Source organism: Peromyscus maniculatus, chromosome 9 (genome assembly GCF_049852395.1).
Source record: "Peromyscus maniculatus bairdii isolate BWxNUB_F1_BW_parent chromosome 9, HU_Pman_BW_mat_3.1, whole genome shotgun sequence".
In the NCBI taxonomy this organism is placed as follows: Eukaryota; Metazoa; Chordata; class Mammalia; order Rodentia; family Cricetidae; genus Peromyscus; species Peromyscus maniculatus.
In genome coordinates this window covers 54,304,616-54,317,697 of record NC_134860.1, presented here as the reverse complement: position 1 = coordinate 54,317,697, position 13,082 = coordinate 54,304,616, and the positions used below count along the sequence as shown (strand labels likewise).

General features: G+C 42.4%; 1 protein-coding gene across 4 annotated transcripts in view; it reads right to left on the bottom strand.

Moving 5' to 3' along the window:
• Positions 1-1,828: 1,828 nt before the first annotated feature.
• The window catches only part of Mphosph8 (M-phase phosphoprotein 8), a 32,012-nt gene continuing 20,758 nt past the window's right edge, over positions 1,829-13,082 (bottom strand). For 2 of the 4 annotated variants that reach the window (XM_076545062.1, XM_076545063.1), the window contains exons 8-14: positions 12,101-12,241; positions 11,525-11,611; positions 9,540-9,694; positions 6,934-7,088; positions 3,405-3,532; positions 2,409-2,492; positions 1,829-2,115 (exon numbers count right to left, since the gene is read on the bottom strand). In XM_076545062.1, the coding sequence (XP_076401177.1) occupies positions 2,074-2,115; positions 2,409-2,492; positions 3,405-3,532; positions 6,934-7,088; positions 9,540-9,694; positions 11,525-11,611; positions 12,101-12,241 (792 nt within the window). In that variant the 3' untranslated portion in view covers positions 1,829-2,073. Of the gene's footprint in view, positions 2,116-2,252; positions 2,493-3,404; positions 3,533-6,933; positions 7,089-9,539; positions 9,695-11,524; positions 11,612-12,100; positions 12,242-13,082 lie in introns of those variants that run through there. The other 2 variants (XM_076545064.1, XM_076545061.1) reach the window with 2 other exon arrangements.

Here is a 13,082-nt window from a genome sequence, read left to right as displayed (position 1 = left end):
CATGGGTAGCTGGATATCTCGAATGGAAATGTCTAGGGTCTTCTTGTATGAGCTGATTCAGACATATCTTTTTTTGGCAGGAATCTATAGAGACATTCTTGGAACGGAATTGTCTGAAGACCCGCACCTGTTTGCAAGATCGCTGCTCAGGTACACCTACAAGCTTGGTCATGCTGCTCTCAGAGCTCCTCTCAGCCCAGTTTACAACTTGTACCTTATGTTCCTTTGGAAAGTATGATATTAAAATGCTGTGTAATGTAAAATATAGATGTACATATGCTAGGGACACTGGCTCCATTCTATCATCTGTTTAAGAGAGAATCATCAATTTTCTGTTTTGTTATGCCAACAATATAAGATTTTTATAGAAATACTTAATATTTTCTGGTGTTCCTGTCCTGTTCTGGCTGTTTCAGGTGTGGTGCTGTTGACCAGCAGTGAGGGTGATGCTTGAGACCTGAGAAGCACATCCACAGGATCAGAGGCTGTGCCACCACCCCCCGGCCTATGTGGCCTTCAAAGAGGGAGAAAATACAGATTTTTTTTTAAAGATTGTAAGTGGACTTGTCATTAATTAAAGTACCTGCTTTATAGTAGATAAAATGTAAATCAAGTTAAATTACTAAAATATCAAATGTACCTTTAAATATGACAAAAGACATGAAAATGCCATTTCACTGGTTATGATTCGTGTATGCTTATACTTGGGAAAACCTGTTTTGTTGGTTTTTCAAGACAAGGTTTCTCTATGTAACAGCCCTAGTTGTCCTGGAACTCACTTTGTAGACCATGCTGTCCTTGAACTCAGATCTGCCTGCCTCTGCCCCAGTTCTGGGATTAAAGGCGCCCAGCTTGATTTTTTTTTAAAGAAAAAAACGGCTTGTTGGTGTACTTGGAGATAGAGGGAGATTCTTTTAGTTTGAAGACAGTCTGATCTGCATAGTGAGTTCCAAGAGAGCCAGGAAAGGAGGAAAACTGGATGTTGTGTACCTAGCCACAGGATTAGAGAACACTGAATAGGAAAAAAAATGTATTGACTTTATGGCTTGCTGCTTGGTGATTCTAGTTCAACAAATTATTTTCTTGAGGGCTGAAACCTCTTAAAAAGCACAGACAGACACACTGTGACCCAGGCATGGCAGAACATGCCAATAATCCTGAAGCAGGTCTGAGCCAGCAGATATAATGTAGCAAGAGCTTCTCTAAAAACCAGAACACAATGCCTGTATGTACATGTATAACATTCCTATTTACTGATGGAAGATTTGTCTCTTATAGGTCACAGCATGCTTTGAGAAAAACGCCGAATGTCCCAGACAGCAGCAGACCAGAAAACTTTATTTTGCAGTTTATCCTTATAAGCAATCATGTGCCACAGGACACATTTCTACAATTAATTAGTTCCTAACTCATTATGTAGCCAAAGATGTCCTTGAGCTAATCCTCCTGCCTCTTATGCACTTCACCAGTAAATTTATTAGTGTATTCACTGTACAAAGCCATGGGCTAGGTTTTTTCAGATACTTTAATACATGTATAAATTCTGTCTTCCACATGCCAGAACACAAGTGATGGGACTGTAACTGACTCACCTTTTCAAAAGATGACATGCAGAGTTCAAGAGCATCAACTTCAACTTAGTAAATGGTTTACACCTGAATTGTTTAGAAAAGCTCATGTTGTAGGCATGGGAGGCCCTGAACTCATGCCACGGCCTCCTAGATTCTAGGCTTACAACCAGGAGCCACCATGGCCCAGCTTGAATCTGATTCTTTTTTGTTGTTGTTGTTTTGTTCTTCAAAGACAACTCACAAAGACTAGTAGAAAATTTCAAGTTCAAAAGTTTTTAATTAAATAGTTCTCATATGTACTGTTCCACATTGTGGAAATAAAACTATGCAGAACATTGAACATTTTGAACAATGGCACAAACACATGTAGAGTATGTATGGTGAAGCCCCTGTTGTACCTTACCAGGCAACAGGTTTAAATTGCAAGTTTACAGGGAAAACTACATCTGAACATTTCGGGTACACCAGAATTCCAAACTGCTACACAGTTGCAGTCCTGTGGTCAATGCAGCTGCACTCTGTATGCACCTATTAGCAACTTAACCTAAAGAAGAAAAATGAATGTTAGTGCACACCTAAACACTGGGGTACTGCTATTTTTAGTAAAAACAGTCCCACAAGTTGCTGTATTACACAATAACCATTAAAAATGGTTTAAAAGTCCAGCTTCCTTTCATACGGAAGTCAGGATTTGGACTGCTCAGCAGGGATGCCCTCAGACTTGACTTTCAGCCAGGTATGCAGTACACACCTGCCTCAGTGCCAACATTCAGACCCATCCGTACCCTGTGCACTGACTACTTGAGCAGTAATCCCAAATATGAAACAGATTTTCACCTTGGCAAAGGGTGCTTCCGTCAACCTTATAAACAATTTATTAGGGCCGGCCACAGGGCTGAATGAGTAAACAAAGTGACTATCCTGGAGGGAAAAGAGAAAATAAAGTCAGATAGACTCACATCTGTGACATCTACAAACCCTAGAACCTTTTACAGTAGAAACCAGAGAACTGAGGGTTTTTTTCTTTCTCTAAATTTTGGGATAGGCTCTCCCTGTGTAGCCCAGACTAGCCTGATACTGGATGGCTCTACAGAGTGAGATCCAGGACAGGCACCAAAACGACACAGAGAAACCCTGTCTGGGAGATGGGGGGGGGGGGGGATAACATCTCAGCACATGGGAGGATTAATGCAAGATCAAGGCCTATGAGGGCTGCATACTGAGACCCCATCTCAAACAGAAGAAATATGACTGTGACTAACCATGTTAATTTAGCCTTAGGAAGGAATTCCAAATTGGCACAATAAACAATTTCCTTTTTAAGTTAGGAGTGATGGTGCACACACATGACTGACCATAGAATTCTGATACTCAGCAATTATGTAAGAGTATCAGGAGTTAAGGTTTGATGATGGCTTTATTTCAACCAAATCATACCAAAAAGCATTCCTTTATATCAAGAGAGGATACACTAATTAACAAGCATAAACACAACCACTTCATATTCTGGCCTCATGTAAAAAGTTCTCAGGGCTAAGAAATTATTGTCAGAAGGTTGGTTCTAAGACATTGGTAGCATTAATGTAAATAAATAGGTAAACATTAAATATTTTAAAACAAAATTTGGATTATTTTCTTTTATAATAAATGGGAATTGTCCTAGTCTAATGTGGGAATGAACATTTTTTTGTATGTGTGTAGGATGTGTGTATGTATGGTGTGCACACCCACACAAAGGCTCTCAAAGCACCTACAGACATTTTAAAGACCTTAAACTTAAGTCATCTGGCTTCTGATCAGAATTTTCAATAATGAACTACAGAAAAATCTTACCAGAAAAACAGGAAGTTGAAATTTATCATTTAAAACTACAGCTTGTACACTGCATGGTCCACAGAGCCGAGCAATAACTTCTTTACCCAAGAAGTTTGCATGGAAAATAAAGAGCAGGACACCAGAGCCTGAAGAAGGGAGAGCAGGAGATTAATGCTATCACAGTGTGTGGGGGTAGGGTCAGCTCTGCTGACAGGAGGCAGTCCCTGGTAGATCCTCCTGCCACTTGTACTGAGAAGGCTCCCACTCACAGCACTTGCACTTGATCCTACAGTTCACACCACAGAACTCAGTAACCCCCAGGGAAGAGACTTTATGTATGACTTTTCTGTCTATACTAAAGGTAGCATTTTGTGTGTGTGTTTTGCCTGCATGTATGTATGCGTACCTGCTGCCTGCAGAGACCAGAAAGGGGGTTAAGAACTCCTGAAAATGGAGTTCCAGTTGTTTGTCATGTGGGTGCTGGAAGCTGAACCCAGGTCCTCTGCAAGAGTAGCAACCACTTTTAACTGCTGAGCTCACTCTCCAGCCTCAGTTACTCTGTTTTTAAAACAAAATTTACATGATTTGACATCAATGCATGCTAGTCAGAGGACTACATATGGGAGCTGGTTCTCTCCTTCCATTGTGTGGGCTCCCAGAATCAATCCAGGCCTCAGGCTTGGTGGTAAGCATCTCGTGTAACATGCACACACTTCAACTCTTATCCCCAGAACTACAAAACAAACAACAAAACCATCTTGGGAGCCTGAAATTCATGTGACTAATAACAAGTCCAGTTGTTACAGTTCTTAAGAATCGAAAGCCTCTCGAGGTATATAAAATTCTACATTGCCTACATATCAATAAAGAGTTTTTTTTTTTTTTTTTTTTTTTTTTTTGGTGGTGCTTGGAATTGAACTTGTGGAAGCTAAGACAAATGTTCTACCACTGAGCTATACCCTACCTCCTTTGAATATGCTTAGAAAGCATGGAGTGACAGAGAATGGCCAGGGGTTTGTCTGAAATGCCATTCTATGCCTATTAGGGCCTTACATTTCAGGATGACAAAATAAAAAGATGTTAGAAGAATGGTAGAGTTTCTTCATGCAAGTAAGGAAAAGCAAAACAAAATAATTATGTACGTGTGGTTGGTCCAGTTATATATCTATCTAATAATTCACGGTAAAATCAAGCCAAATGCCCCCTCCCTGCAATGCATATGGCCTATAATATTCAAAACAATCATGAGTCAGTCATAATATTATGTGCTCTAAGGCCAGTACTTAAGAGACTGAGGAACGACTTGGGAGTTAAACTGTTGGGAGTTTAAGAAAAGCCTAAGTCTAAAAACATAAAACTAAACCAAATTCATTAGTCAGCAAGGCAGCAATTGGCTATAAATAATGTTGTATTTCCTTAAAAAAAAATTTTTTTTGAGACACAGGATTTCAAGTAGCCCAGGATATCTTCAAATTCACTACTATCCAAAAAGATAACCTTGAAATTCTGATTCTCTTGCCCCCACCTCCTGAGTGTGGATATATCACTAGACACAGTTTATGTTAGGCTGGGGACCAAGCTCAGGTTTTTTGCATATTAAGCAAACACTCTGCACTGGAATTGGTCCTCTTGTCTCAGCCTCACAAGTGCTAAGGTTGCATGAGATGGCTCATGAGTAAAGGCACCTGCTGCCAAGCCTGACCATGTAAAAGTTGGACTCCCAGAGAACCCACACTGGAGGAGAGAACTGATTCCCCAAAACTGTTCTCACATGCACATACACCCTGGCACTAGCACACCCACGCAAATGTAATGAAAAAACAAAAAATGTTTAACATGGTGTTTGTGTGTCAGAACAATGGCTCTCCAGTTAAAGGGCACTTACTGACCAACCCTGACCACGAGGTCCACCCTGGGCTCCACATGGTGAAGGAGAAAACTGACTCCTGCAATGTTATCCTCTGACCTCTACCCATGTACCATGGCATGAATGCACACATGGGCACACAAATGTGTAATTTGAAAGTGTTCTAAGTGCTAGGATGATAGGTGTGGATAACCACACATGGTTTATGAATACACATTAAAAAATTTGTCTCATATTTGCATTTATTATATGTACAAATAAATATCTGTTTTAGTTCCTAGAAATCTCCAAATGCATTATCAGTAGCAGTAATCTACTCATAAATACCACATTATGATGTAGGTTACAGCAATGCTTTTAGAAAAATTTAAAAATAAAACTTTTTATTCTATGTGATACACAGTTTGGAGGCCAGAGGACAACTTTTGGGAGCTAGTTGTCTCTTTCTACCACGTGGGGTTTAGGGATCAAACTAGGTCATCAGGCTTGGTGGCAGAAGCCTTACCTACTCAATTACCTCCCCAGTCGTAAGTAGACATCTTTAAATTGAGGAAAAGATGTTTAACACAATAGCCAGGGCCCTATTTTCCACTTAAAGGGAGAGATGATGTTATCTGCCCTCCTTGAATGTGCCACGGTACAAATGGGAAGACAAGAGGACAGCCCTCAGGAGAAGGTCTCTTCTACCACGTGGGTTCTGGTAACTGAACTCAGGTCAGCCCTTCTGCTTTTATTTATTCTTTCACAACTTCATCTATTCATCTAGTATACCCCGTCATATTCCATCATTATGCTCTTATTCCCTTCCCCCACACCCACCAAACCACTTCTGCCCCATAGGTCCCTCTCCTAGTTTTGTTTTTGTTTGTTTGGTTTTTCAAGACAGGGTTTCTTTATGTAAAACCCCTGGCTGTCCTGGGACTTGTAGATCAGGCTGGTCTCGAACTCACAGAGATCCGCCTGCCTCTGCGTGCTGGGATTCAAGGTATGAGCCACTATTGCCAGACTACTTTTGTTTCTGATGGCCCACTACATTTAATTACGGTTGCTGCATGAGCACAGCTAGGCTGCTCACTTGGGCAAGGGCATTCCTGGCAGCTCCACTACTGAGGAGAGCGATGACCCCCGAGGCATCAGAAGTGCTTACAGCTCTGTCATTCATTCTAATGGGAGCAGGGACGGCCTCAGAAGGCCGAGACAGGAGTACTGGAACAATACTATTAAAAACAAACAAGCACAACCCAAGCCAGGCATGGTAGAGCACACAGGGAAGCTGAGCCAGGTAGATCTCAAGTTCAAGGCTAGTTTGACTACATAGCAAGTTCCAGGCCAGCTGAAGTACATAATGAGACCCTGTCTCAAAAACAAAAAACAAAAAACAAAATGAAAGAAGAAACCAAACAAGGGGGAACCCAGTAGATAAAATAAAATTTAGGAGTTAAAAAAAAAAGGTAAAACTTAGTAAACAACTCTAATCATCAAGAACCAACTCCTAACATTTTCAAGGACTCACAGTGGTAGGTAAAGTGGGATGGGGAGGCCTCCGGCCAGAGCAGCTCTGCCAGCAATCACACAGTGGTTTCTGCTAAAGAGTTCCTTCAAAGTAAAGGTCTTCCTGAGGATAAACTCATCTTACAGACAGAGCTTCACACTCATGGCTGAAGGAGAGCATATACTTACCTTCTGGTATGTTCTGAGGGGGCTTGTAATTGAAATCTGTTGAGAAGTCTGGTCCCTCGCAGAGCCGATGACAGGCTATTGGGAAAACAGGTTCCAAAAGAACAAGGCGAGATTCAAAGTAATCCCTTATTGTTTCTTCTGCAACTCTTGAAAGTCTAGTGAGAGAAGACAGAAGACTGTTAATATAATAGTTGGGTATGGTGAATCATACCTCAGAACTCAGTATGTTGATAGACACCGAGTTTGAGGCCAGCCTGGGCTAGAGAGACCCTATTTTTTTAATGTAAATATCCTGAATTACACTGTATCACATAAATATCAACAAACTGAAAAAACTTCAGCTACCCTAATTTGGTCATTACACATTGTTTACTGTATCAATATAATACTGTATCCTACTGTACAATTAAAGTTTAAAATATATACATTAGGGGTTGGGGATGTAGCTCAGTTGGTAGGGTGCTTGCTTAGCATGCATGAAACCCAGAGTTTGATCACTAGCCCCACATAATCAGGTGTGATGGCATGCATCTATAATCCTGGTACTTAGGAGGAAGTCAAGGAAGGTCAGAAGGTCAAAGCCAGCCTCAGCTACAGTGAGTGTGAGGCTAGACTGGAATACACGAGACCCTGCCTTCTCTTCCCCTCCTGTAAAAGAAAACCACAAAAAAATGTATTTATGCCCATAAAGCCTTCCCACTAACTTTGCTTTTTAACTTTTATTTTTTTCCCCCCGAGACAGGGTTTCTCTGTGTAGCCTTGGCTGCCCTGGAACTCACTCTGTAGACCAGGCTGGCCTTGAACTCGGAGATCTGCCTTCTTCTGCCTCCTGAGTGCTGTGATTAAAGATGTATGCTGCTGCCACCACTCAGCTCTACTGTATAACTTTTTGATTTTATTTTTTGCAGTACCTAGGCCCTTGCACATGGCTAAGACAAGTGCTCTACCACTAAGCCATATCCCTAGTCCTGACTTCCCCTTTTAGAAACAGCTTTTTTTTTCTGATTCTGTGTTGTGTGTAGGCCAGAGGACAGCACTGTGTGTCATCTTATCTTCATCACTCTCTGCCCTATCCCTTTGAATATACCAGTTAGGCTGGTAGCCAGACACCCCTGGCAACCTCCTGTCTCCACTGTTGCAGTGCTGTGCTAACAGGTGTGAACAAGACCATGGCCACCCACCTTGTTCATGTGGGTGCATATCAAGCATTCTTCCATCGTGCTCCCTACCTCTCCGGCCTGTTTTTGCTTTTTATGTTGAGATAGGATTTTACTACGTTGCTCAGACTGGTCTTGACCTCTTTCTGTAGCCCAAGTAGAGCTTGGACTTGGAATCCTTATGCTTTAGCTGCCTAAGTAGCTGGGATTATACCTGAACCACACAACCCAGCACTACCTTTGTGAAAAGGAACTACAACTGTGGCGTCAGTTGACTTCCCTCTCATAAGGTGGCCTTTAAATTTCCTTTTCATCATCTCCTCTTGTTGGAACAGTAGTTGCACAAGGGCAACTTTTACTCAGTCTTCTCCATAATACTGGCCGCCTTTGAACCAGTGTCACAAAATTCACGTAGCATTTGGCTAATGCATGAATGAAAAATTAGAAATGAGAGCCTCTTAGTCCTGAGGAAAGAAGGCTGGGCACCCCACTGCCAGGCGCTCTGCAGTTACCCATGTGTTCAAAGAATAAAAAAAAGGGATGAACTGGCTTCCAGAAATTCTTTATGGGAATGCCCAGGACAGGCTGTCAAATACACACACCAGGCAAGATGCAACTCAGTCCCTTGCCTAGAATTTACTTTACTTTCTGTTTTGAATACATGGTGTCTGGTTTTCAAGCTCAGAAGGCCAGGGACTGCTACTTCCAGATTGTCTCGCCAGGGACCTGGGGGAATAATAAGGACCCCATCTTCTCTAGCAGCGTTTTTGGCAGGTGTTGTCAAAGAATTTTGTTTATGTGGTACTGGGGATGGAACCAGAGACTTTAGCACATGCTAGGCAAAAGCTCCACCACAGAACCACACCCCAGTACATCAAAAGAATTCTTCAGTGAGAAAGATAAACTTCTAATATGGTTCAAAATGCACTTGAAAAATAATGCACTTGAATAGAGAGCCATTGAGGAAGACACAGATGTCAACCTCTGGTCTCCACGTGCATGCATCCACACATACACACACAATGTTAGCCAAATTAAGAGTGGATGTAACTCGTTTCAGAAAGAGTCTTTACAGTCTAGGCCAGCCATGAACTAGCTATGTAGCCAAGGAGCCAAGACTCCTAAACGCTATTATAGCACATGCCACCACGCTTGGTTTTAAGAAGTCCTGAGGATTAAACCCAGGGCTCTGCACACATTAGGTAAGCACTTTACTGAGCTACATCTCTAGTCCTAGATTTAACATTTTAAGGAGATGTTCCCAGGGTTTTCTAAGATTTTAGCAGGCTGTACGAATATGCTAAATGCATGTTCTACTGAGGAGAGCAACCCAACAGGATAATCTTTTTTGAACATTTTTCCTACACAAACTATTCCAAATATGATGGCTCAAATAAACAGCCATTCTCTCCCTCTGACTTCTCCATGGCACATTCACCTGACACTTACGTTTCCAAATGGCTCTTCAGCAGTTCGTACACAAGCACATTGTTACACTGTTTTGCAAAGTACAATGCACTATTTTGGTGCTTTGACAAAATATTGCAGTCAGCTCCACATTCAATCACAAGGCGCACAATGTCCGAATTTCCTCTTTTACATGCCTAGGTCAGAAAAGAGGAGTGGCAGTCTCTTCATTGTAAATCGTAGTAACTTCAGTTGGTGTGGGTAGTTTCTCCACACAGGCCTGGCAGCTCTTTTTCATAATACAGAGAAGGGAAGACACCCAGTGCCAGGTCTTACCTAACATTAGCAACAGGGCAGCACTGAAGAAGTATATACACTAGAGGCTTCGGAGAGGAGTAGTAGTCTCCAGGATAAATGCCCTGACACTTCTCTGGGCTCTAGACTTTCATCTACAGCCCCACCCCATCTTTCCTAGCACCCTGTTTTACCTTTCAATGGTGCCCTCTCATAGAGGGACACTCAGCTCCTGCTTGGCCTCTGGCTGCCAGAGTTCCCTAACTCAGCAAAATCAGTATTACCTGTCACCATGTTCTGCAAACACAACCCCCTAAAATGCTGGAGAACCAGCATTGAAAGGGCTGTCTTTTCCTGAATCTACCCTCCTTCCCGAACTAACCTACCCCTTAATCTTGGTATTTCTTTCTCAATTTCCCAAGTGCCCTCAAGAGTACTCACAATCCTGTATGGTCTTGTAGAAAATACTGCACTTTCCTTCCTGTGCTCTTTCTTCTACTGAGGTGAAACTGTCTGCTGTCTAGTAGTTTCTCAGTAAGACAGTGCTCTGAAGTGCTACCTCTGGTCTACATATGTGGTAATAGCAGACACACAAACAAAGACTAAGACTCCTGAATAAAAGGACTATTTACACAAACTCAAATCAGGCATAGGAGGGCCTCATAAAGCAATGACCAAGGCCTTAAGGGTCTGACAGGAAGCCCAGGAGAAGGAAAGAACCCTGGTTATTAGAAAGGGTTCAGGACAAGCCTGAGTTGTACTGCAATCCACCTCACTGCTCATACCTGACAAATACAGACAAATCCCTGCTTAGATCACAGCTTATGTAAGGCTGTATCTCAGGGAAGAGAGAAGACAGAGTCACTTATGGACACCTGGATCTGCTGAGTCCTAGCAGCACTATGAACCAGAAACCTCAAACTACTGCAGAGGAAGGAATCACTCTGGTCTGAGGCCAGTGAGGTACATGCAACCTACCACTCAAAAAAGGGTACAAGCAGGGAGGCTGGGAGCAGCAGGAAGATTCAACAATCTTCAACTTAAACCATGTCTGCAAGCCACAATTCCAAAGGAGGTAGATTTGCCAAATACAAAATAATGAGAGTACATCATATTCCTTTCCTATTCCCAGACCTCTAAACCTGTGAAGATGGATGCTGAGCACCCTTTCATGTGACTACAGGATTCCTGGTTGTATAGTCACGGCATCTTTGGAGTACCTTTGGCACAATTATCCAATCCCTGCTATATTCAGCTGAGTATGTATGGACCTCTCTCTGATGTCAGTTTCTTGACTGGCATTCGACATACTAATTGCTTCTAGGAAAAGCCTATCTCCTCTAGCTTAGCACATAAACTCTTTCTTGGTCTTGGGGAATGAGAATCCACCCAAAGCACCTATCTGTAAATCTCTAATAAATTACACTCTTTGCAGCCCTGGATCTCATCTCTCTGCCTCTTTCCAGTACCTTCTGCTTCTAGCAGAGTGTTCTCACTTAACACCAGCAGCCCCTTCCATCTCTCCTGACTCAATGCCTACCACTTCCACCCCAGGACTCTTGCTGGGTCCCTTAGACTGAGCTTATTCTAATACATCACTGACCCCACCATACTGCTCTGCTGATCCATGTCTACTCCACGGGAGCTGCTCAATTCCAGGGACCACCTTGTTCCTATGATGTTCCCAGTCTGCAGCACCAACATCAATACCCAGTGTGAAACTGAAGACTTACCTTCATGAGTGCAGTCTCACCATTGCTCTGCTGGACATTTACAAAAGCTCCAGCTTCCAAAAGAATAGCCACAGTGGTCAAAAAATTCTATTAAAAAACAAGAGACACATTTAATTCCAAGAATTCCTTAAAAGACAGACCTGTCTTCTAGATGTTTTGAAATCAGGAAAAAACTCAGCCGATTCTATTCCACACAGGTGACTGGCCACTGTCTCCCTGACTCTTCACTGTAGGGCTACAGGTGCCCACTTGCTGAGCCTGGCCCCTCACTGATGTGTTACCAAGTGCCATGGAGTCTACCCCTGGCTTCCATGTGAGAATTCTACATGTGAGTCTTCTAAATCACGTAAGATTGAAATAAATACTGTCAGGGTAACTAGAGATTGTACTCATTATAAATTACCAACCGGGTAAGTCACATTTTAAATCTGATTAAAAAGTACTGCTAATAGCAAAAATCAATTCAAGTGTCACAGACTCATTGAAACCACAGAGTAAGGCTACGTAACATATGCCCATTATATTTCACTACAAAAACAGGTTCTCAGTGTCCCTTCATGCTGTCACGTCTCAAACCTTTTCAGCGGCATGGATGAGGGCTGTGGTCCCGTTTTTCTGGCGCCCGTTCACTTTTGCACCTTTGGTGATAAGGAGTCTCAGCAGGTCATCTTGCCCTCCGGCTGCAGCCAGCATCACCAGCGTCATCCCACTAGAATCCTGTGCGTTCGTTAATGAGAAACCATGTAGTCTTTAATTAGAAACATTTTAGAAGCCAGTCTCTGCTGTCAAGATGTTTCAATGAGAAATCACTGAAGTACTTTGATTTAAGCATCCACTTAGGCTAGTTACCTACTTAGCCTAATAATTAATCAGAAACTAATAATCGTTAGGATTTTTTTTACATGTGTTCATAGTGGGAAAGGTGTACAGATGCATGTGTGCAGATGCATATAGAGGCCATTGTTTTCATCAAATGCTTGTTACCTTAATTAAGATTCATTTATATTATTTTAATCATGTAGTATGTCTGTGTATCTCTGGGGGGTGTGTATGTAAGTCCAGAAGACGTCAGATCCCCGATCTGTAGTTACAGGGATTGTGCGCACCACCCAGCAGCTGTGCTGAGGACTGAAGTGCAGCTCTCTGCACGTGCACTCGTAATCACAGAGCCCTTCTCCAGCCCCTCTCCACTTATTTTTGAAACATCAAATTCAGCACTCACTGATTGAGCTACACTGACTGGCCAGCACGCCCAAGGGATATACCTATCTCTGCCTCCCAGACAGGCGCTGCTATTGGTGCCAGGAATCCAAACTCAGGTCTTTCATGCTTGGGTGGCAAGTGCTTTTCTGACTGAGCCACATCCCCAGCTCTAGAATTTACAAAATTTATGTATATGACATGTGGGCACAAGGACCGTGCATAGGTAGAGATGAGAGGCCAAACTAGGCACTTGCCTTTCACCTTGTTAAAAGCAATTCTTGTGCACTACTGTACACAGCAGGATCTCTCCTGTCTCTACTTCCTATTTTGCTGGGATACAAGCAAGTGAGCCTGG